This window comes from Pygocentrus nattereri, chromosome 4 (genome assembly GCF_015220715.1).
Source record: "Pygocentrus nattereri isolate fPygNat1 chromosome 4, fPygNat1.pri, whole genome shotgun sequence".
NCBI lineage: Eukaryota > Metazoa > Chordata > Actinopteri > Characiformes > Serrasalmidae > Pygocentrus > Pygocentrus nattereri.
The window spans coordinates 45777860-45802720 of record NC_051214.1 but is presented as its reverse complement, the minus strand read 5'-3'; the positions used below and the strand labels follow the sequence as shown (position 1 = coordinate 45802720).

The 24861-nt window shown below is 39.6% G+C and overlaps 1 protein-coding gene across 5 annotated transcripts in view; it reads left to right on the top strand.

The window, feature by feature from the left end:
- kif13bb (kinesin family member 13Bb) overlaps nucleotides 1–24861 on the top strand; it is a 55467-nt gene that overhangs the window by 11898 nt on the left and 18708 nt on the right. For all 5 annotated transcript variants that reach the window (XM_037538019.1, XM_017695690.2, XM_017695691.2 and 2 more), the window contains exons 3-30: nucleotides 2837–2849; nucleotides 3960–4020; nucleotides 4434–4526; nucleotides 5163–5343; nucleotides 5618–5705; nucleotides 6746–6880; nucleotides 8043–8155; nucleotides 9114–9225; nucleotides 9440–9652; nucleotides 10841–10951; nucleotides 11370–11504; nucleotides 11852–11982; nucleotides 12831–12917; nucleotides 13093–13280; nucleotides 13879–14092; nucleotides 14950–15112; nucleotides 15740–15886; nucleotides 15999–16148; nucleotides 17789–17911; nucleotides 19357–19533; nucleotides 19997–20154; nucleotides 20560–20692; nucleotides 21925–22047; nucleotides 22577–22606; nucleotides 22764–22863; nucleotides 23278–23404; nucleotides 23494–23549; nucleotides 24572–24690. In XM_037538019.1, coding sequence (XP_037393916.1) covers nucleotides 2837–2849; nucleotides 3960–4020; nucleotides 4434–4526; nucleotides 5163–5343; nucleotides 5618–5705; nucleotides 6746–6880; nucleotides 8043–8155; nucleotides 9114–9225; nucleotides 9440–9652; nucleotides 10841–10951; nucleotides 11370–11504; nucleotides 11852–11982; nucleotides 12831–12917; nucleotides 13093–13280; nucleotides 13879–14092; nucleotides 14950–15112; nucleotides 15740–15886; nucleotides 15999–16148; nucleotides 17789–17911; nucleotides 19357–19533; nucleotides 19997–20154; nucleotides 20560–20692; nucleotides 21925–22047; nucleotides 22577–22606; nucleotides 22764–22863; nucleotides 23278–23404; nucleotides 23494–23549; nucleotides 24572–24690 — 3481 coding nt within the window. The remainder of the gene's footprint in view (nucleotides 1–2836; nucleotides 2850–3959; nucleotides 4021–4433; nucleotides 4527–5162; nucleotides 5344–5617; nucleotides 5706–6745; nucleotides 6881–8042; nucleotides 8156–9113; nucleotides 9226–9439; nucleotides 9653–10840; nucleotides 10952–11369; nucleotides 11505–11851; nucleotides 11983–12830; nucleotides 12918–13092; nucleotides 13281–13878; nucleotides 14093–14949; nucleotides 15113–15739; nucleotides 15887–15998; nucleotides 16149–17788; nucleotides 17912–19356; nucleotides 19534–19996; nucleotides 20155–20559; nucleotides 20693–21924; nucleotides 22048–22576; nucleotides 22607–22763; nucleotides 22864–23277; nucleotides 23405–23493; nucleotides 23550–24571; nucleotides 24691–24861) is intronic.

Below are 24861 nucleotides of genomic sequence, written 5' to 3'. Positions count from 1 at the left end.
ATTTAATGATTGAGACGTGTGTCCTAATAATTTTGCCTATATAGTGTATCTGCCTGTTCAGTCTACAGCAGTTTAGCCCCACCCACTCACACTGAAGTTTAGGAGCGCTTCATCCTGGACTGCTTTCAAAGTAAGGCGCAATACACGGCAGCCAATCAGAACAGAGGTCGTTTACATACATATGAGTCCTAAAGTCACAAAAACATCCTGCTCAATTCTAAGTATCAAAGAGAGGTTGGAGAATGCATGGATTTAGCTATGTAACAGGCTTTTATCCACGTTTGCAGGTAGCGTTATGTCATATGGTGTCAGAAACCACATAGAGACGCTCGTTATAAGGAGAAATGATCATTTAGGCTCACAGTCGGAAGTTGGGTTTAAGCTTCCAGTGCTTGGTAGCTACTATAGCCTCGTAGTTCCAGTGCAGAACCTGAGACAAACACGTGGGGTAAGAGCGGGAACTGCGTCAGTGTGACTTTTAGCTGAACTACTAGTTTGGTACATTTCATAAACGTCCTCGCTGCCCCAGGTTACTGTCTCCGTTGCAGGTTGTGGTCAGTCTGCCCTTCTCACTGGTGACTGAAGCTGTGCCAGCTATTTCTGGAATGTTCTTCAACAATCTCCAGCGCTCAGTGCCAGCTTGTACAGGTGGTGCAGAAGGTCTGGAACTGAAACCCTGCAAGTGTTTCAGCTTTTAGCTCAGTGAGACAAGATTTGTGTTTTTATCAGAGGTAAAAGTGTTGAAATAATTTATGGTCGGCATTTGCACTTAAAAATGGCAGGACACTGTGGGGTAAACTGCAGGCTTGATTTAGTCTGATCATAGTGCTCCCATGTTTAATAATAAATATAACAGCCAGCGGCAATCATCTGGGTCCAAGCACTGTGTGTAACTTGGTCCATCATTTTGAATTACTGTTATACTGCTGTGTACTGTTATGTGTTGTTATATTAGAGAGTGTTTTCTGTAGAAGATGTGGTAACGTGTTTTCACTCAACGAAAATCAACGAAACATAATTCAACATGTTTGTGTTGAAATTGTACACGTAATGTTTTATCCGCTTTTACTGTAAAAATAATAGGTTAACTCTCCACTCATTTTCTGTACGGCTCAAGTGTCTTTAAGATGCTTTAAATGTTTCAGTATATTTATACAATTGATAAATTAATAAAATTTTAATACTTCTTGATATTACACAGGTGTCTATAGCTGAGTTCCAGTGCGACTCCACAAAATGATCCAAGAAAGCTGGTTTTTCTAATACGTAAACTGGACATGGCTTCGGAGCGAACTCTTTTAGAGCATATGTAGCAATCTGGAGTTTCTCCACCAGAGGGTGCTATTAGCACACAAGTCACCGTTATATTATTTAATGTGTTTTTCTATAATGACTTATTTAATATGTGATTTTCTGTACATTTTCTAGGGGGATGTGTTCATAAACCAGATTTTTTATGACATTGAAATGTTGTCTGAATTATTTTTAGACATCACCCAGTCCTGTTATAGATGACTGAGTTGTAGCGTCCCCAGGTGACAGACCATCTTTTTCAAACCTCTTCCAAGTGTAAATAATTTATTTATTGAATTTTGCAATGAAAAAAAAAAAGTATACAAAGAATAAGAGGAAAACAGTAAACAGTGGCATACAAATTTACATGTACAGTAGCAGGAGAGAGACAAAAAGGCTTCTGATAGGTCCGTGTGTGAGAGCGAAAGTGTTATCATGTGGCTTTAACACAACCTAATTGACTCTAACTGGTGCAAAATGTGCAAGGATACTGTTCAACTCCCTGATTCCACATACTGTAGCTATGTGTTGCAATCCTGTCGTCTCTTTCTGAGGACATTCTTCTGGGGGAATGGAAAGGGACTCCAATGTTTTTAGTTACTGTAATCAAGTAATATAATTTCCCCTTTAACTCTGGTATTAGATTGACTAGAAAATGTTGCCTCCCTGTGTGTGCGTGTGTGTGTGTCTGTGTGTGTGTGTGTGTGTGTGTGTGTGTGAAATCTGATCCTGCATTGAGCTGCTAGTGAGCAACGAGTGGGTAAAAGGGGAGGGATGAGGACTCCCTGCAGTGAATGAACACCTTGCCCTGTAGAGATGAAACCCACAGCTGCTGCTTTCTTCATATCAAACAGTCCAGCACAAATAACGCAGTAAAAACCAGGATTTAAACACAGTAAAATAAACAGTAACACTTTATTTGGATGGTCCACTGTAGGTTCTCTGAAAATGCTCAGGAACATTCAACTAAATATCAGTTACATTCAACTGAACTTCAAGTTTAGTGTGAAAAAAAGATTCAATCTAACCCTAAAACTAACCCTCACTTTAACCTTCTGATAAAACCTACATACCCTAACCATAATGTTGTTGATAATCAACTGGACATCACCAGAAAGTTTGTTAATGATTTAAGTCTCTGTAGAGCGTCTATAGGGGACCATCCAAATAAAGTGTGACCAAATAAACTCGCCCTCCAGTTTTCTAAATACATGAAATATGCTCCATCAGTGTTATTGGCAAAAATGCATAGGTCAATTGAAAGTGCTCCAAAACGGGCAGAAATGGCATTTTATGGCTGCTGTGAAAAAAAGGGGCTAATTCAACACCAAAAAGTGGCCATTTCAACTCTTCTCTGTTAATAATGCGATTCTCCTTGCTGATGTTGTGTTTAGTTTTGCAGGGTTAATTAAGTTCCTTCACAGGGCCTTTTTGTGTCTTGTGAGATAATATTATTCATTATTTTATTATTATTCTTTCTATTATTATTATTATTAATGATAGCTGATTATTGTTTTATGCTTTTCTTTCTTCATGAATACAGGAATCAACCAAAGGTAAGCTTTCTTGTTTTTATTGTTGTCATTTGCTTGCATTAGGGTGTAGTACAGCATGTAGTCTTTGACTTTGAGACTTACTGACATCACAAACCGTATTTATCAACAGCTAAGTCAAATGTTTGACAGAGTAAGTAGTTATGCCAACGTAATGATTCACGTGGTCTTAGCAAAAACCTTTGAGAGACCCCTGGACGACAAAGAAAACACATGAATGTATCCTCAAACAAATCCAACCTCTCTCACGTCTCCCTCAAAGCGCAGAAAACCAAACTAAAGCTCTTATTCTGGTCGTACTCTGAGAAGAACCAGAGCAGTGGAAAAGACCGTTATGCTTGGAAAGGTGGAAGGTAAAAGGGGAAGAGGATGACCAGCTACAAGACAGATGGATACAATCAGACGAATCATGTCAGAATATGTGGTCAGCAGGATTTGGAAATGACGTGACGGCGCTTAATAATAAATAACGATTCCTAGTTTGAAACAGAGGATTAAAACTTTTTTTTTTCTACCTGACAGAAACTGGCTTTGAGATAAAAGGTGGTTTATATTGAGCTGATTAGGAAGTTGCACCTTTTTTCTTAGCAGATTACCAGCTGAATTGGCCACCCCCACTGGCGCAAAGCATTGATAGGCTCTCTGTTAACACCTCATAGTAAATCACTCCCCAGATCGAAAATATTTATAATATATATATATTCCTTGATTACCTTCCATACTGAACACAAGGCTTTAAAGTGCAATACTTTTTTTTTTAAATTAATGTTTTTATGTGTTTTTGCTGTTTCAAAGTTTGGAGTCACTTGCCATATTAACAGTTTTATATGCAACAATATTATATATTAGATTTCTATTCACCAGAATCAGTTTGGGATGCTTTATTCTATAGAATTATAGAATATAGAAGAGCAAGCAGTTGTTAAGTGATGTACAGTATTTACAGTATAGTAATATTCTGTAATTGCTCATTTGCGCTGCTTGTTTAGTCTGCCTTGAGACGTGATCTGCGCTTTTCAAGTACGACAGATTTTCAGTATTAAGGTTATTATAATTTTTCCTCGTTCTCAGCTCTTATTGTTGTGGTCAATGTTACTTTTACTGTCATCTCAGGTGTTTGCATATGATTACTGCTTCTGGTCTATGGATGAGGCGAACACAGCCAAATTTGCAGGTATGATTTTTCATGCAGTTTACAACAGTATTTGGGCTGTGAGACAGGTTTCTTTAAATGCAGCCTTCCGTCACGAGCACAACACACGCAGGCCCCTGATGAGGAACCATAAAAACAAAAGCAATTCAGAGAAGTTTGCTGAATTATCACTGTTAAGAGAGAGAGCACATGAAAAACCTGTAAAACCAGTCTAATGCCATAAGGATTCCAGAGAATTTCCCCATCAGTGTGATCTTACAGTTTCATTCTCTGCTGCGATTCAGTCATTTGTTTATTTCATTGACTACATTAAGCTTTAACTTGGTGTCTAAGTAGATTTAAAGCAATTTAGAAGTGCATGTAGTTGGAACAACCAATAAGGCTTTCTCTGTTTCTGCTTTAAATCAGAATTGTACTGTTTCTGTCACTCCCAGGTCAGGAGGTCGTGTTCCAGTGCCTTGGGGAGAGTCTCCTGGATAATGCGTTCCAGGGCTATAATGCCTGCATATTCGCTTATGGACAAACTGGTATTTCTTTTCTTTTTTTTTTTTCCCCTTTTTTTTCTTGTAACATTTTTACTTTTAAGTCAACTTGAAGTCAAAATCGCCCGTCCAAAGACAACATTTTTGTTTTCCTACAACCTTCAATCATAATATAAGGAATGTTTTGATTGCATAAAATTTTATCCAGTAGTATATTTCTCCCCTCCTCACTTATACATGGAAAGAAGCTCTGAGGGCCTACCTCATAACATCTTTCTCACAAATACGTCATAATACAGGATCTAGGATGTAGCTCAGGATGTAGCTCACTCATGGGTTTGTGAAGAAAGAAAGAAACTAGAATAAAAGATGGAATAAAGAGACAATAACAATGATTACAGAATCATATTAATTACAGTAATCAATATATTAATTATTATATGCTGTCACAATAACAACTGAAGAAAGTTAAGACCTACGATGGATGACACTTAACTCCCTCAGTTACTGTGATATATTAAATATATCCAGTTCAGATAAGAGGAAAGTTGTGTTAAGTAGATTTTTGACGTAACTTTGACTTTAAGCTGACTTTAACACCAAGGGGACTCTGGAAAATGAAATAGTGAACACTTGGCCACTCGAGTGTGATCAGCTACGCTGTTCTTTGTCCGGTCACAGGCTCAGGGAAGTCATACACTATGATGGGCTCGGCAGAGCAGCCTGGTCTGATCCCGCGGCTCTGCAGCTCTCTGTTCCAGCGGACTGCCCAAGAGCTGAGGGAGGGAGAGAGCTTCACTGTGGAAGTGTCCTTCATGGAGATCTATAACGAGAAGGTCCGAGACCTGTTGGACCCTAAAGGGTGAGAAACCCCTCTGAGGATTTCGCCTCATTATTTAACAACTCAAAACAGTTTGAGGCCAGAAAGTGATGATTTAGGCTTGATACTAATTGGTGACGTAAGGTTCCAGTGCTTGTAAGCTACATTAGGCTTATAGCTCAAGTGCAGAACTACAGAGACAAACTTCAGACATTAAACTTCTTAGGTGATGAATTCAGCGACGGCATCTGGGGTAAGAAAGTAAACTGTAATTCATTTTTACACTGTACTGTTGCTTTAAACCTTCTCTTCTTAGGAGTTCTCAGGCGTTGCGGGTGAGAGAACATAAGGTGTTGGGTCCATATGTTGATGGCCTGTCCCGTCTGGCTGTGACCAGCTATAAGGTTCTGCACAACAGCTTCATTCTTTGTCTCAGTTAATTGACTAAAGGGGCATTCTGGTATAAAACTAAAGGTGTGTATGTTATTTATTATGTTATATGTAATAATATCGCATCCCACAGCCTCATCAATTTGAGAGAATTTACAGTTTTATATCATTTTCAGATTTTTGTCATCAATGTTCTCTCACTATGATCCCTAACATGCATCACACACATACGTCATGGAAATACTGTTGAACCCTAAAGAGTAAATAATGTTGCTCCCTGTGGGGCTCAGCCAGTCCTGACTGCTAGACTAGTCACTGAGCTATAGGCTAATTAATACATGGTAGAGTCGATCAAAACAAAATCATAAAGAAAGGTTTTTTTTTTAATCTCATTTTTCTCATCTGAATAATCAATTCTATCTATTATGATAATGATTTGAATGGCCCGTATCATAAGTGTTAACGTTTGAAGTGCTGTTCTTTTTCCGGTCAATACAGTCCAAAATCGGAAACTAAGCTGCAAAAACAGCTCGTTTTGAATTCATTGTTTTTGAGATGTCATAAAAACCAATACATTTGCCTGTGTCTGTGTAGTCATTACAGCTGGGGTCATTTACATATGTCAGTCATACAGGCACAATAACCCAAACAGCCTGCAAAATAAGGATTAATAGGGGTTGGATAATAACAGAACGAAGACCTTTTTAGTACATAAAAGCACACAAATGTCATAAGTGGAGTGCAGTACAAGAAAACTTGAGGATCGAGACCTTTAAAGACAGCCACTACAGTCATGCTGCATAATAGGATATTTGGTTTCCTAGCAGTAACATTAATTTCTACGTTCAGCAGCTATTGAAACCAAACACTGAAACCAGCCTGCTGCTAAAAATCCACCCTGAAGCAGTTTGTAAATCTCACTCTAGAGACTTCTGTAGCATGTTTACAACAGATTGACCAGAATGTCCCTTTTAAAATAGTTTTCTCATAATTGCAGTTAATTAAGCTCTCTTCTGCCAAGCTGTTTGTTTATTTCCCAAGCTTTATTTTTTAGGACATCGAGTCGTTGATGTCTGAGGGGAATAAATCCCGCACTGTGGCGGCCACCAACATGAACGAGGAGAGCAGCCGCTCGCACGCTGTCTTCAACCTCATCCTCACTCACACACTGCGAGACCTGCAGTCCGGGGTGAGATACACACTCCTCCACTCACGCACTGACTGACTGCTTTCAGCAGCATCTATGTAAAAAAACAGATGAAGCTAAAAGCTCAAAATCAAGTTTTTGCCATAGTATGGTGTATTGTGAGGTGTGAGTCCTGAGGACACAGTCTCATGGGTTGAGATATTTTCAACTCATGGTGTTAATTGATATAATGGCGTGTTTTTTCATCATAACTGTATGAGTCTGCTGAGCATCGGTCGCTGAGTAGCCACTTAGTGGAGGCTGCAGGTAACTTAGTGAGCTTCTACTGTAGCCCATACAAAAACAGAAAATGGGTGTACTAGAGACGCTGTATGTCCAAGAGTTTGTCGACAGCTGCTCCTCCCACGTTTCTTCTGAAATCAAGGGTATCAATAGTGAGTTTGTTGTCCTTTGCTGCAGTAACAGCCTCTACTCTTCTGGGAAGGCTTTACCACTAGATATTAAAACATTGTGGTGAGGATTTGATTGCATTCAGCAACAAGAGCATTAGTGAGGCCAAGCACTGATGTTGGATGATCAGTTCTGGATCAGTTCAACTCATCCCAGTGTTGGGGGGCTTTATACTGCTCTGTTCAACGCCCACCATCAGGCATGATGTCCTTAGACCCATGTGTGGCTCCTCCAGAGCATCCCATGCCTTCGGTCAATGCTTTTTCTGTGGAAATTAAATAAGCTGTGCATGCATAATTGAGTGCCTGTGTCAGCAATAGGTGACCTTAATGTAGCTGAATGTACTAGGTTGAAGGTCTGTTTGGATACTTTTTGACATATAGTGTACCTATACAATAAACCAGGTTTATCTGGTAAACACAAAACCTGGTATTGTGACAGTTGTATGGCTCTTTCTGTAACACAGAATGCTACTACTTTTTTGGTGGAAGGAATTGTCGATATTAAACCGTGTTGACAGCTTCTCTACTTTTTAGTTGAACTGTGGTAAAAAGGCAAATTAAGCAATAGAATGATGAATTAACATCATGTTCGTTTGCTTAAGTGTATTATACTCTATCATATATCTTCTCATACTCTCATATACTTCTGTCCATACTCCTAATACATATATTTTTTTATATTTTTAATGTACCCCTGGAATATTTGTGTTGCTGAAAGTTATGGTTGTGTGTTCCTTTCTCTGTGTGTGTAGACGAGTGGGGAGAAGGTCAGTAAGCTGAGTTTGGTGGACCTGGCAGGCAGTGAGAGAGCAACTAAAACTGGAGCTGCTGGAGACAGGCTGAAAGAGGGCAGCAACATCAATAAGTCAGTAAAACACTTCAGCTACAACAAACATGCACTTGAGCTGTGGTGATAATGATGATGATGGCTAGTGTAAACTGAATAAGACTGTGACCATATTTTGAGCAGACTTAGATCCCAAAAGCAGTGCTTCTCTTTTATGTGAGTTTAGCAGGAGAAAGTTGCTAGTCATTTTACAAATTATGTGGGATGTAAATAAAGAGAGAACAGTAAGGGCCCTGAAACAGAGTGACACAGTTTTCCTCTTTTCTGTGCACCCCTATGCACAGACAAATTGGTAGAGGTCTTATAAGATAAATATGTTTTCAAACATGTTTATCCATCCATCCATTTTCTAAGCTGCTTCTCCCTCAGGGTTGAGGGGGGGGTGCTGGAGCCTATCCACAGGGCAGGCAGACAGATATAGACAGTCACTCACATACTCACACCCAGGGGCAATTTAGCATGCCCAATTGGTCTGACTGCATGTCTTTGGACTGTGGGAGGAAACCGGAGAACCTGGAGGAAACCCATGCAGACACAGGGAGAACATGCAAACTCCACACAGAGAGGACCCTGGTCACCCGGCCAGGGAATTGAATCCTGGCCCTCCTCGCTGTGAGGCAACAGTGCTACCCATCGCGCCACTGTGCCGCCCTCAAACATGTTTAAAACATTAATATTTATAGTATCGAAGGCTGCCTTAAAATCCAGCAGTAACCTAGAAATCATTGAATACACTAGTCAGCGCTGTGATATTTCTGAAGGCCAGAGTGAAATAATATATGCTTGTTTTACTTGCCTAAAAAAAGAACTGAGCTTGTGGCCAAAAACTTTCTCCAAAGTCTTAGATGGAAATCGTAGTATTTGTTATATGCAAGTAAATATTTGTTTTGCATGATACCTGGTGAATAGGACATGGATGGTCTGTGTGAGTATTTATTTCTGATATGACTACTGAAGATGATGTGTTTGTGTTCAGGTCTCTCACTACTCTAGGCCTGGTGATTTCAGCACTGGCGGATCAGGGAGCTGGAAAGAACCGGAGTAAATTTGTGCCTTATAGAGACTCTGTACTCACATGGCTACTGAAGGTACTCCCACACTCTCACACGCAAAAGCTACCACTGCTTTACTTGCGCACTGTTCTTTTCTAAACTATTGTTAAAAGCACAGATTTTTCAGTAGTATTAAGACATTAGGAAGAGCAGAATATTCGTAATCAGTGTGAACCTATAACATGTCCTGTGTCGGAAGCTGCTGCACTCGGCAAAGTCAAGCTAATGTCTTCCTTGGCGTTTGTCTCAGGACAGTCTGGGTGGTAACAGTCGCACAGCCATGGTGGCCACAGTCAGTCCTGCCGCTGATAACTATGATGAGACTCTGTCCACTCTGCGCTACGCAGACCGAGCCAAGAGCATCATAAATCATGCAGTGGTGAACGAGGACCCGAACGCCAGGATCATCCGTGAGCTGAGGGAAGAGGTGGATAAACTCAAAGAGCAGCTCACTGAGGCTGAGGTAACCGTTTAGTCTAAGACAGTGGTCAGTGGTTTAGTTCCAACCACAAGATGCAGGTTGGAACTAAACTTTATAGAAGTGTTTGTGACCACTATGTGTGTGTGTGTGTGTGTGTGTGTGTGTGTGTGTGTGTATATATATATATATATATATGTGTGTGTGTGTGTGTGTGTGTGTGTGTGTGTGTGTGTGTGTGTGTGTATTTCTCACTGGGGCTCGAACTTGGGCTCTACTTATGAGATCTCTTGTCTGAAACACAAGGTCTTATTTCTAATAAGACCAAGGCTTCTATCCACAAAGTCATGACTAGGAATTGTGAGATCACACAGTGCAGTGAATCACAAAGTCAGGAAAATGGGATTTGTATGTACTTGCAATATTTCTGAACTGGATTTACTAAAGCTGCACACATCACCGCCTACTTATTGTACAGTGAGGCACAGGGTTTGAAAGGCGCAGTCAAGCGGCGCTGTGAAGGGACAAAGGAGAAAATGAAAGTTCAGCAGCATTCAGTAGAGAATTGTACAATAACACATACTATTAGCATATTATGTGTTTTTTCACACACATCTGATCTTGAGAGTAAAAAGTGTTATTTTGTTGGTAAATTGGAAAATGTTCTTTCTGAATTTGAGGCTTTTTAAAATGATTTTAAATGAGTAACTTCTTGCATTACAGTTAAGTGTTTTCACCTGTTTGTAAAGCATTTTGAGCTGCTACCAGCATGAAACATGCTATATAAATAAAGAGTATTATTAATCTTGTTACTATGACTGCTCCTATTGTTAAAGTAAGTCTTCTGACAATGCACCTTTGTGATGTTGATGCAAATTCACACCTGGCTTTAAGACACAGAGAAATTTCCATGCTGGTTACCCAGACTTCAGCTGTATTTACAATAGCGTCACCCATTTTTTGTTCAATTCTTTCATTTTGCGTGACTCCAGTTAAATACATATGCAGGGGGAAAGACACACATTTTGCATTTTGATGTGTACTAGGTGCATAAATTGTGTGTTTTGGATTTTAGACTAGTTTTTTCATGTAATGTGTACCTTTTATGATTTCGCCTCTGTATTGCAGCAAGTCTCAGTTGTGAGAATGACCAACTGCAAAACCTTTAGGTGTCCAGTCATACTCTTATTTTTATATTTTGTCCCTACATTAACCCACCTTCAATTTTCTCAGTCCATGAAGGCTCCGGAGCTGAAGGAGAGGCTGGAAGAGTCTGAAAAACTGATCAAGGAAATGACGGTTTCCTGGGAGGAAAAACTCAGGAAGACAGAGGAGATTGCACAGGTAAAACACAAACACAGCACAAAGTGAGGCAGACGTCATTACTGTCAATGATTACTGATTGCTTTCAATAAAAGGTAACTCATGGCCCACAAGTTAAAACCCATTGGTGTAGACAGATTCGATCAAGCACTTTGATTTGTTTTGATGTTCAGAAAATTACAAAAACTTGGCAAAAATATAAAGAACGCTTCTTATTTCCACAGACAAACACTGTACTGCAAAAATAATTTCTATTCAAAGTCAAATCAGAATAGAATATCTCCTTTTTTTTTTACTGCCAAGCAAAAATGAGATATGGATTGAAATATGCACTTTTCTCCACTTCTTTGAAAGAGCTGAGAGTGAGAAGTAATTCATAGATAATTGCACGATGATTTTCTCATCACTAGCAGTAACTGCATCACTGTATGTTTTGTAGGAGAGACAGAAGCAACTGGAGAGTTTGGGCATTTCTCTCCAGTCATCTGGTATCAGGATGGTGGAGGATAAGTGCTTCCTGGTGAACCTCAACGCAGATCCAGCACTCAATGAGCTACTGGTCTATTATTTAAAGGTCTGCCCCCCCCCACATCTTTATGCCTTATGTCAAATAAGAACATATGATGATGTCATTACATAAGAGGCCACTGCACTGGGTGTAGAGTTTTTTTAAAAGCTGTATTATTTATTAAAACACTGATGAAAATGGTCCCTTCACAGGGCAGGAATTTGGTGTTCAGGTGTTTAGACATTGTAACTGTAGTCTACAGAGTAGTCTGTAGTCTGTGTCTACAGAAAAAGTGACTGTTTTCAATATAGAACTCTAACTGTGGCCTAATAGTGTAACTGTGACCTAACAGTGTAAAGCCATAATGAATACAGACGAGAACAAAATAACTAAATGTGTGTATATCCATGCAGGATCACACTTTGGTGGGCTCAGCAGACTCTCAGGACATCCAGCTGTGTGGAATGGCTATTCAACCACAGCACTGCACCATTGACATCACTCCAGAGTCAGGAGTGATACTCACTCCAAAGAGGAACGCTCGGTAATCACATAAACACTCTCACTCACGCGTGTATTTACTTGTACTTGCAATTTTTTAAAAATGAGATTCAGAAAAAACTTGAGTCAAACTAGAAAAGTGCATTTCCTGAAGAAGATGCAGAGTGAGTGTGCAGTATTCCCGTGAAGTTTACCGGGAGTTGTTAGGTAGTGGCAGTAGGATACCGTGATGTTGCGAGGGTGTTGCTGGTCAATTACTATGGTGTCTCTGGTGGTGTTCCAGGTTGCTGTTAGGTGGTTGTTAGGTGTTGTATGTTGTCTGTGGTGGTACTAGGGTGTTGGTGTTCTAAGTGGTTGCCATGGTGTTGCTAAGGTTTCCCAGGTGGTCGCTAGTGTTTCTAAGCAGTTACTACAGCATCTCTACTGGTTGCTAAGGTGCTGCTAGGCAATTGCTATGGTATTCCATTTGGTTGCAATGGTGTTACTACGTAGTCGCTGTGGGTGTTTCCTATGGTGTTGCTAAATGGTTGCTATGGTATCTCAGGTGCTTACCAGGGTGTACGAGTTTGCAGGCATTTTTTTGGCGTAAAAATAAGAACGTATAACATTAGCGTTGCACATCACTAATAATAAAAAAAATAATAATAATTTGATGTTTCCCATCAGAAAATGTAACAAACATACAAGATGTAATATATAAAGTGATATATAAACAAATTTAATGTAAAATAGTGATTGTTTAGCAGTCCCAAGTTTAAAACGTATACAGTGTGTTAAACAATGAGGTAAAAATCTGCATACAAAGCACACAAAACCATTTCTTTACCTCCTTGGTATAACTGGAGTCTATGTATGTGTAGGTTCTAATGAATGTGTTGTTTGTGTTTTTAGTACCTTTGTGAACGGCTCTCTGATCTCAGCTTCAGTCCAGCTTCACCATGGCGACCGCATCCTGTGGGGCAACAACCACTTCTTCAGGTTTGTTCATAAACTTTGTAATAAACACCTGACTCCACATCTGCTGGTTTGTGTTAGATTTGTTCATATGGATGGATGGATGGAAATACATATAAATCTTGTCACATTAACTTAGTGTAGAGAAATACTCAGATTCACTGGCTTCCTCTGTGTCGTTCCTTTGTTCCTCTCCCAGGATAAACCTGGCGAAGACTCGGTCTCGTGCTGGACCTGAAGTAGAGGAGGGCGGGGGGATGAAGGCTGCTCTGAGTGTGGAGCGGCTGGACGTGGACCTGGACAGAGTGAGTCAGGGCTCCAGTGAGGTCAGCTTCAACTACGAGTACGCCCAGACTGAGGTCATGATGAAGGCCTTGGGCAGCGACGGTGAGAGCGCTGGGAGTTATGCTTATGGAGTTAACAGGAAAGAGAGTAAACTGAATAGCTTGTGTTTATGCTCCTTTGTTCAGCTTTAGAGTTTATAGGCTTTAAGGGGAATGATTGCAGGAAATGCCAGGCTCTGTAGCTTCATGGCTTACTCATTTTGAAAGCTTGTGGTCATATTGAAAGGATTTGTAACTGGGGCTATGCTTTCATTAGTAGTTACTGAATAATATACAGTAGTTAGTTACAGAGTAGTTAATAGTAGATTCTGAATAATTCATGGTAGTTACTTAATAATTATAATTACTGAATAATTCAGAGTAGTAGATTCCTAATAATACGTTTTAATAACTGAAAAACATGCCTGTTTTACGTCACATCTTACCATCAGTCATGAATGTTGAATGATATCATTAATGTACATTTTTTGAAGCTCAGCCTTTGAGTTGCTCTGCACTACATGGACTACATTTACCCAGCTACACAAGTGACTTAAGAAGCCTGAAAGCTTTCAAAAGCTTGGAATTGCTTGATAATGTGATGTGATCATTGCTTTATTTTGCCATTCCCTGATCCTTTCCCTCTCTCCATCCCCTGACAGACCCGCTGCAGTGTGTGCTGCAGTCCCTGGAGCGGAGGCACGAAGAGGAGAAGCGCTCTGCTCTGGAGCATCAGCGGCTTCAGTACGAGGAGGAGTTAGAGCGCCTACGTCGGAGCTTGGGCACTGAAAGATCACCGCAGAGAGGCAGTGTGGTCTTCCCTCTGAACTCCTCCCAGACCTCAGAGAGCCACCCACGCCAGGCCAGTGATGACAGGTCTGTTACAGCATCTGCTACTAGGATTACTAGCCTTAGTGCTGTAGATCTGCCTTCCTGTAGAGTCCAGCTCCAGCCCTAATCCAACCCTGATCCAGAAAATCTGCCTTTTGAAGATGCTGATTAGGAGGATCAGGTTTGTTTGTTTGGGGCTGGAACTAAATTCTACGAGGAGGTACATCTTCAGGAGCAGGGTGGCTGTCATACATTACCACTTCAAACGTTTGTGATCTATGTTTGCAACACTATAAAACCCATTTGATTGCAGATAAATGTATTAAACTGCGGGAATAAGCTCCTTCTGTACAACTTTAGTCGTTTGAAATAATTAGTAGGACTCTATGAAACTGTAAATAAAAATGACACTTAAGGAATGAACTTCTAACAACATTTATATCCAGAATGACGTTCTGAGGAGATTATTATACAAAATGAAGTTCTAATAAGATTAATATCCAGAAAGAAGTTCTAATTAAATTCATATCCAGATTGAATAGCATTAAACTGTTTAACCATTATTTTTAAGTTAGAAAAAAAAATCCAGAATGCCCTGCTTTAAGACGACTACAAAAAATATAAATAGATGAAAATAGATGAATAAAATATATTGTCTATTATTTACAAACTTTTTGTTCATAAAATCTAAAAAATGAAAACTAAAATTAAACTGAAATTAAGTTATTAATGTAATTAATAAACACTTGTACTAAACTTTTGAACTGCAGTGTATATAAGTAAATAGTTAAATGACACATACATGTAAAAATAACGTTAAGCAGGATTTTTTCTGCATGTTTGTTCTGCTGTGTAAATTATTGTATATCGACTCTGTGATGTGTGATGTGTTGCTGGGTCAGAGAGGCGGTGCTGGCCCGCAGTCTGAGAAAGCTCAGAGAACAGATCGTCAGAGCGAACCTGCTGGTGCGGGAGGCCAGCTTCATCGCTGAGGAGCTCAACAAGAAAACAGAATACAGCGTCACCCTGCAGATCCCGGCAGCAAACCTCAACGCCAACCGCAAGGTCAGCACAACCAGCCTGCTCAGTGGGTGTGGGTGTGTGGGAGTGGAGGAGGGTTGGTTATTTATTTATTTATTTATTTATTTATTTATTTATTTTAGGATCTTTAAAACTGTACATTTTCTTACAAATCTTGGCAAATTATTTAATTTTGTTTGTGCTAGTAAAATCACTATTCATCATTAGAATCAATGGAAATAAACATAAACACAGTAAAAAAAGTAGCAAGTTTGAAGAACAAAGTTTGGTTCCAGATTGATCCAGGATGCTAGTAGCCATTACATGGATTTTTTTCAAATCACTCACCAGCACACTTGATTTTCTTGGCAAGTGAACACTCACTACACAGATACACAGTGCCTAAACCTTTGCACAGCACTGTGTATAGATATCATTGCAGTGTTTTCCGTTTTTATATGAAATGAAGTGTCACAGAAGTTGTCCACATGTTCTTTAATATCAGAAGCCTATAGTTATTGGCCTGTTTAAAATCTGATTCAAATGATGCAATATGCAGAGCTATATACAGTAATGTACAGGCTTTTAATTCTGACAGATTATACATATAAGGGGGATGTTATGTTGTACCTTAGTAAATGGAAATGTGTTGCTGTGGTGGTTTGTGTTCAGAGAGATGCTGTGTTGAGTGAGCCTGCCGTTCAGGTGAGACGGAAAGGGAAAGGGAAGCAGATCTGGGCGATGGAGAAGATGGAGAACAGACTGGTGGACATGAGGGAGCTCTATCAGGAGTGGAAGGACTATGACGAGGACAATCCCGTACTGCAGCATTAAGTTTTCTACTATTCGCTGATGACATGGATGAGTTTTAAAGGCTGTGTGGGTTGGAATGACCCAAGATCCTTACACTCTCTGTTTCTGTTTCCTGCAGGTGATGCGTTCCTACTTTAAGAGGGCTGATCCGTTTTTTGATGAGCAGGAGAACCACAGTCTGATTGGTGTAGCTAACGTCTTTTTGGCCTGTCTGTTCTTCGACATTAAGCTACAGTACGCAGTACCCATCATTAACCAGAAGGGGGAGGTGAGTGCAAAAAAAAATTAAACACAATATTATAACAGTATTTGGGTCAGGCCACAAAAAACGCAGCATCTTTGACTCCAGTTGTGTAATTACAACAGAATAACACTTTATGATGACCACCTGTGTTACCTGTGTTAAATACTCTTAAACTCATTTAAATCTTCAGAAGAGTTGCATGTCCACATAGCCAAACATAATATTGTGTAGAAACAAAGCTTTCTGTTTGCTATACCTCATAAAAGGACCCTTATTTTAAAGGGACAGGTGGGCAGTTGCTCCTGAGTATGCGTGAGACAGGAGATGTGAACTGTGTGTGAAAGCTGTGTGTCTTTTAATTGTGTTAAATGCTGCAATTACAAATTTATAACAACAGTGTTGAGAAATTATTTGAGTTATGGAGAACAGTAGATTAAAACAGAAATAGCCACATTTTTGCATTGATCTTAAATGGTTACGGGCAGTGGTGGACAGTAACTAAGTAAATGTAATTCATTACTGTACTTAAGTTGTTTTTTCTGTATCTGTACTTTACTTAAGTTTTTCCATTCTGGGCGACTTTTTACTTTCACTCCACATTTCAGAGTCTAATATCCGACTTTTTCCTCCTACATTTTGAGAAATCTGTCGTTCCTTTTGGTTTCTGTGTGTATAAAAACGTAACATGTCAAAACGAAAGAAGCGCAAAGCCAGAGCACCAATCAGGGCCCAGCGGTCACTTTGTTTAGAGCTGGTTTTGACCTGTTGGTCATACCGACCCAGTGCAGCACGCGGTTCAACGTCAGCGCAGCAGCGTAAAACTTTGGGAGAGTCTGTTCAACATAAATGATGACCTAACCTAACTTTGTGTAAATAGAGCACAATATAGAAATATGTCCACATATGCAGTCGAGACTGACGCGGCTTTTTTCTGAATTTCTACAAACACCATTTCATTTTATAGTAAATGAGTTTGGGCTGGTTTATGTTTATGAACAGACGCCTACAGATCAACATAGTAAAGGAGCTCATCTGTGATTCTGAGTTTAAAGCCAGTTTTTATTCAACTTAAACTTGGAACTAAGTTGTAAATAAATCTGAAACTGAAACTTTGCTTGTGTGTAAAAAGTGATTTCAGAGCCACTCGGTTCTCCCTGATGGAAACTGTTTACCTTCAGTGTTTTGTGCTTCTGATCATTTTAATAGACGTCAGCGTCACTAATTAATGACGATCTATTAAAAGACTGGTTTACCAAGAGAGACGCTGGAGGACTTTCACCTGAAATGAGTTCATGAAGCCAGTCTGGTTATAAAAATGATAACAGGACATCAGAGCCAGAATTACTCTTTTAGTACTTTTACTTTATACTTAAGTACATTTGAAGGTAAATACTTTAGTACTTTTACTCAGGTTGAGGTCTAGAGTAAGGACTTCTACTTCTACTGGAGTAATATTTTACCTTGGGTGTCTCTACTTTAACTCAAGTACATGATTTGTGTACTTCGTCCACCTCTGGTTACGGGTCTTCACAATAAGATAAAGTAAAGCGTAATACATGTTATGAAGTGAGCATGTACTAAAGAAAATATACAGCTGGTGTACTTGCTTCAAATTTGCACAGGTCGTACGTGCTGAAAGTTTGTATTTGTGTGTATGTGGTCAGGTGGCGGGGCGTCTGCATGTGGAGGTAGAGAGGGTGAGTGGGACGCTGGAGGCAGAAGCAGGAGGAGAGGAGACTGACCGCAGCGCCGAGGGAGAAACACAAGAACGCAAACTAACCTGCAGGGTAAAACGCCACATCACCATCACCACAGCACCACTGTATCACACCAGTATAATAATAATATAACTACAAAAATATATGTCATGAAGTAGCATTAATAATATGTTCTTATAATATGATTATTTTGGTTATGCCAAACGTAGTTGATCAACACAGACATGCCTGGTGTCTGAAGTTTGCGTCGTTGTTTTTGCACTGGAGCTATGAGGTTAATGTTGTTATGATGCATCATATCCATCTTGAACAAAAAACAGAAGTATCAGCCATTGAGTGCCTTTTTGTAGATAGCAGTGTGTCATACTGTAATAAATTAGTTTATTCGAGAGCATCTAATAACTTGACCTGAGTTGATACCAATGAGAATGTTAGTTGGTAGGTATTAGCGGATGAGGAAGGTAATTGGTGGGGTATTGGCCAAAACCAGAGAAGCAAACTTTGGATACTAAACATGCCTAGGATGATCAATAACATTTTGGGTAGTGTGGATTTTCTTTTGCCTTAATTAATAACTATTAATTAATTACTATTGACTTCAATCGACCGATCTTCTTATTTACGTTCTTATTGCTTTTCCATCCTACTACTGAAATCTAATATATGGCTGCTGTCGGAACAAAACCTTGTACCTCATTTTAGTTGTTTTTTAGTTTTTGCCATAATTTGAAAGTGCCTGATGAAGAAATGGCCCAAAATGACTTGGTAAAAAGTCCATTTACTTACATTAAAAGTAAAGTATGCTTTTTCCTTCTCCTTTTATCATTGCGAGGTTTTGTTCTGAGAGCGATGTTATATAATAAAATTTAAAATGAAGATGCTGATGATAGGATGCTGGCTGCTGTCAAGCATCTCTCATCATCATCATCATATTCCCTGTGCATCATGTTCATTCAACTGACACAAATATCTCATATGTAATCATAAAGAAACAACTCCCTCTCTCTCTTTCTCTCCCTCTCTCTATCTTTTTCTTTCTCTCCCTCTCTCTATCTTTTTCTTTCTCTCTCTCTCTCTCTCTCTCTCTCTCTCTCTCTCTCTCTCTCTCTCTCTCTCTCTCTCTCTCTCTGTCTTTTTCTCTCTCTCTCTCTGTCTCTCTCTCTCTCTCTCTCTGTCTCTCTCTCTGTCTCTCTCTCTCTCTCTCTGTCTCTCTGTCTCTCTCTCTGTCTCTCTGTCTCTCTCTCTGTCTCTCTCTCTCTCTTTCTCTCCCTCTGTCTTTTTCTCTCTCTCTCTCTGTCTCTCTCTCTGTCTCTCTCTCTCTCTCTCTGTCTCTCTGTCTCTCTCTCTGTCTCTCTGTCTCTCTCTCTCTCTCTCTCTCTCTCTCTCTCTCTGTCTCTCTCTCTCTGTCTCTCTGTCTCTCTGTCTCTCTGTCTCTCTCTCTCTCTCTCTCTCTCTCTCTCTCTCTCTCTCTCTCTCTCTCTCTCTCTCTCTCTCTCTCCGTGTTGTGTGTTCAGATAAAGGTGACTCAGGCCAATGGACTGCCTCAGCATCTGTCCAACTTTGTGTTCTGTCAGTATCATTTCTGGGGTCAAGCTGAGCCAGTGTTTATTGCCCCAGAGGTGGACCTGTCAGTCCCGTCCACTCCCAGCAGCAAAGACCCCCAGTGCCTGGTGGTGTTCGACAGCTGTAAAGTTAGTAAAACATCTCTAATAGAGCAACTTTTAGCAACCTGGTGTCAGTACTATTATTCAGAACTTTATCATGCTTTTCTAAGGATGTTGATGTTTGTATCAGGGATGTAAATAATTAAGAGATTAACTGTTAACTCACAATTAAACAATTGTTCAACCAATACTATAAATAAAAAAAAACAATTTTATGTGTGTGTGTGTGTGTGTGTGTGTGTGTATCAAGCATTTTACATAGACAGATTTCAGAACCTGTTGTAATTGTTATTTTGATGAGGTGTGTTTGTGATTTTAGGCGTAATGATTGATCACTGACTTATGCCAGTTGATCAGTCACTGTTAAGCTTATTGATCTTGGACCAGCAGTTAGTAGTTTTTTGTTTTGCTGCACCGCGACTTTCATTAGTGTAGAAATGTTTGGTGTAAGTACAGTTCTCAGTGCAGCTCTGTCTCCCGGCCTCATTAGGATTTGGAGGTGATGGTAACTGAAGATCTGATCGAGTTCCTGGCTGAGGGAGCCGTGGCTATAGAGGTTTATGGGCACAAACTGGCCAACCCCCGTCGAAACCTGGCTCTGTGGGACCTGGGGGTGATCCAGGCCAAAACCCGCTCCCTCAGAGAGAGGTACACAATTATGACCTGGTTCACTGAGTGGGAGGGTTTAGAATAATAATTATTATTATATAACAGTTGTTATTACTGTTAGTTCAACAGTTAATTAATATTATATTGACAATTCTTTTACTTAAACTATGTGATAATAATATTATGTTTAATCGTCAATCGTTATGATATAATCGTCATAGTACTATTAATATTATTATCATTATTGTCATTGCTATTATTATTATTATTATTATTATGTGACTGACAGCAAAAAAAATATCAAAATAAATAATAGAATAATTTTAGAAAACATTTTGCAATAAACACATTTAAAGAGCACTTTCTGCAGTTTAGAATAAGTGATTATGTCAAAGAACCTGCATGTGTATCTGTATGTGGGTGACTGTGCTGCTGGTGTCTCAGGTGGAGTGAGGTGATGAGAAGACTGGAGCTGTGGGTGCAGGTGCTGGAGCTGAATGAGGGTGGAGAGTTTGTCCCTGTGGAAGTCGTTCCTGCTAAAGATGTTCGCACAGGAGGAATCTTCCAGCTCCGGCAGGTGTGTGTGCTCCACTCTGCTGTAGTTCACACTCGCAAGCCAGATTCAAATCTGGTATATTTTGATGATCAACGTGGCAAAGAAATGCCTATTTTGACAGGAAAGGACCATCTGACTGACATGCAAACTTACCAGTCCCAGACGTTTAAAGTTGTAAGGCAATGACTTGTCATAGTGTGTAGAGTAATTATTTCCAAAATCTGTGTTTCCATCAGACAGATTAAAAATGGTTTGCAGAATTGCATACAATCAACACAAGGATAGCTATTTGGAATAGAACGGAAATTCATTGCCACCGGCGTACTGTTAAGGATGCACCAAAACCACTTTGATGGCTGATACCAAGTACCGATACTTATCTAACTAGCTTATATGTCCTGATATTTGTCCAGTTCCACTTTTTATATCTTTTATATGTAACATTTTGTGTCACAAGCACACCAAGCATGAATGAGTGGCATGAATGAGTGGCATGAATGAGTGGCATGAATGAGTGGCATGAATGAGTGGCATGAATGAATGGTGAGACACCATCTCACACTCATCACCCAACACACACACTTCTGTTTAAATTGCTGTCATTCATATTTATTTCTGTAGAGCAGTGGATTATTTATATATTATTATCCAACAAGTACCTGAAGCTTCTTTGTTGTGACGTCTCTGAGCATTTCAGTCTGGACTTGACAGTTTGTTTTACTTTTCAGCCTGGACTGCTTTTTGAACCAGGTACAGTACAGAACAGTTCATCAGAACAGAGCTAGTTTAAATATGCAGTCATATGCAAAAGTTTGCCCACCTCTGGTGAGATTGCATGTTTTTATAGATTTTCTAAGAGAAAATCGGTTAACACATCCTCTGAAGAGAACGCGCTTCTGCACATTGTAGTGCACAATTTCTGTTTATTTGCTTTAGTTTAACGTCACACATAAAATGTTTTTGGCACATTTCATATTTTATGTTTCTTTCAGTATATGAACTCCAGCAAATAAGCAGAAATTGTTATTTTACCAGGGGTGGACAAATATTTGCAACCACATATCAGTCTAAAAGACACAGTAACAGAAACTTAAAGGAAAACGGGAGGTTGGAAAATATTAATGCGATAAAGACTTCTGCTTGTTTTTGGTATAGAAATGACACAAGTGTTATAATTGGATCACAGGTCATTGGATCATTGTGACTTTCTGTGTGTGCACAACTGTGAATGTTGCATTTGTGTGTGTATGCAGGGTCAATCTCGGCGTATCCAGGTGGAGGTGCGCTCGGTGCATGACTCAGGTACCATGCCCCTCATGGTGGACAGTGTACTCAGTGTGTCTGTGGGCAATGTGGAGGTCCGTCCAGTCCCCCGGGTGAGACGCATCTCACACTCATCACCCAACACACACACTTCTGATTCAATTGCTGTCATTTATATTTATTTCTGTAGAGCAGTGGCTCCCAAACTTTGTGCATGTGTATATATGTATAAACATACTTTTTTATGATTCACTTGAAGCCCATATAACTGAACTGAAGTTCTAATCTTGGACATATTCTTAGAAGAATCGATTCATCGGAAAACAATGATGTATGGAACAGGTGAAGGTAAAATAGGAGGAGGACGTCCAGCAAGATGGATAGAGACAATCAGAGGAAACATTAATAATACGTCAAAAAGCCTGAAGCCTTAAGCATTAGACACACATGCTGGAGAAATATCGTCGTATTCATACATTGCAAGTAATAGAGAAGTTGATGCAGAATAAAAGTGTCGTTTAAAAGTGAACTAAATGAACTAAAGTGGTGCAGATTTGCATATTCTAAATTAGACACACATTTCCCCCAGACATATTCTTTGTAGAAGTGTTTTTGACCAGTGATCTGTCTCTTTCCATATAGGTGGGAGATGAAGAAATGGACAGCTATCAGGTAACTTTAATGTGGAGAATGATGTCTTTATGGAATGACTCTAGTCTACATGTGAAGCGAGGATTACATAGTAATGCTGATGTGTTTGGATGTTTTCTGATGTGTTCTGGATGTTCTTTGATGTTTCCTGGTGTTTTCTGGGTGCTGATATCTCTAGGAGAAGGATTTGGAGCGAATGAGAGCTCAGTGGCTGACAGCTCTCACTAAAAGACAGGAGTATTTGGACCAGCATCTACAGAAACTCGTCTCCAAACCAGGCAAGTAATCGCAGACTCAACACTGAGAAACACAGTCAAGTCAGGTTTATTTAGACTCTCGTATGCAGAAGTGTGAACATTCCCTATCAGATTACCTGTTTTTGATTGTAAGTGAACTTAACACACTTAATATTTTACATTTCATTATTTTATCATGAACTTTAAAACAGCTGTTGTTAACTGATATTAACAGCAGATTGAAGTTTGTCTGATGAATGCAGATTTTTTTTTTTGTTCCTCTGAGTTTCTCTCCTTGATGTTTTTCTTTTTCCTCTCATTTCCTCCCATCTTCCCTTCTTTTTCTCTCCTCTTTGTCTCTTTCGTCTCTAACTTTCTTTACATATAAGCCACCTTCTCTCTCTTCTCTAATCTCTCTCGCTCTCTCTCTCTCTCGCTCTCTCTCTCGCTCTGTAGATAAGTCTGAGGATGATGTAGAGAGGGAGTCTCAGTTTTTGGAGTGTCGTTTGACTCTGACTGAGGAGAGGAACGCAGTGCTGGTGCCCTCTGCTGGCAGCGGCATTCCTGGATCTCCAGCGCAGTGGTCAGTGCTGCAATATAAATACAGTAGATGAAATACATCTCAGAACCTGACTGGTCGTTCCTGAATAACTAATGATCTGTTTCCTGCAGGGTCCCTGTTCCTGGAATGGAGACACACATTCCTGTCCTCTTCCTGGATCTTAGTGGTGGGTTCAGGCTTAATTACAAACACGTTAAAGTTCACAGGCTACAAGGCCAATGTAGCTAACAAGTAATGAAAGCTTATACCCCCCACCAATTAGCATTGTCGTAACTGCATGCCTAAATCATGGCTCACCAATACGAATGTGCAGAAATGCGTTTACAGTCACTCCTCATCATTACAGTGACTCACTCTGGCAGCTATGCATTGCATTGATAATAAATAAGAAATGAAAATAGCAGCTTTGACCAGGGTGAGTGCAGTGATTGAATTTGGCATGATAAAGATTATTAAGACATATTATTATTATTAAGAATAATATGGAATAAGTTCCAATTAAATATTTGTAAAGGTACGGTGACAAAGCAGAAAACATTTAGTATAAATAGCACAGAAATGGACAACTGCTTACAAGCTAGCTCAGGTAACACTGAAAGTGTATAACCCAGCTTGTTAGACATGGCAACAGTAAGGGAATGATGGAAACTTTAACTTTCTATTTTTTTAATGTTGTTTTAATGAAAAAAAAAAGTTAGAAACCAAGCTACCTTGAAGTTGAGTTGCAAACATGTAAGAGAATAATATGTAGTCTAAACCCAAATTTTGCTAGAAAATGTTGGTTTATATGAGAATCTGGTCATGCTGTTGCCCCCAGCACAAAAAGTTATGCCCATATCTGGTGGGATGTAAGCTTCATTACTTTTTCGCTGCAACAACCTCATAGCCAGAGAAAAACTGAAAAAAGGGATCGTTGGTAAATTGGTCAAATCATTTAGTCAAATTATTGGTTTAATGTAGATCCTTTATGGTTCATCATTCACATATATTTGCTTAAATACTGTGCTTGACAAGTAGGAGTGTCAAATCTGTGTACTGGAGGGCCACAGCACTTTTATCCCGTTCAATTTATGAACACCTTAGTGGTCAGCTGATAGAGTTAAAATGATAAGAAGCATTACACCCTGCAGTGCTGTGGCCATCCAGACCCCTATTTTAAGACCCTGTTCTTCTGTTGTGTATCCACAGCTGATGATTTTTATGATGGCGTGTCTGTTCCGCCGGCTGGAGGTTTGGACGCAGTTCTGAGTGGAGAGGATGATGACGACTTCTTTGAGCTACAGATTGTTAAGCACCGCGACACAGCAGTAAGAAGAGCAGCATCGTGTTACAGACTCGCTATACTGTACTATTCTGTAATCTGTTACAAAATATATCATGCTGATAATCATAACAGTGAACCACACACAGATGATTGTTATTTATATATAGTAATATCACTGTGTACTATGACAGACCCAACTTACATGCTACATTGT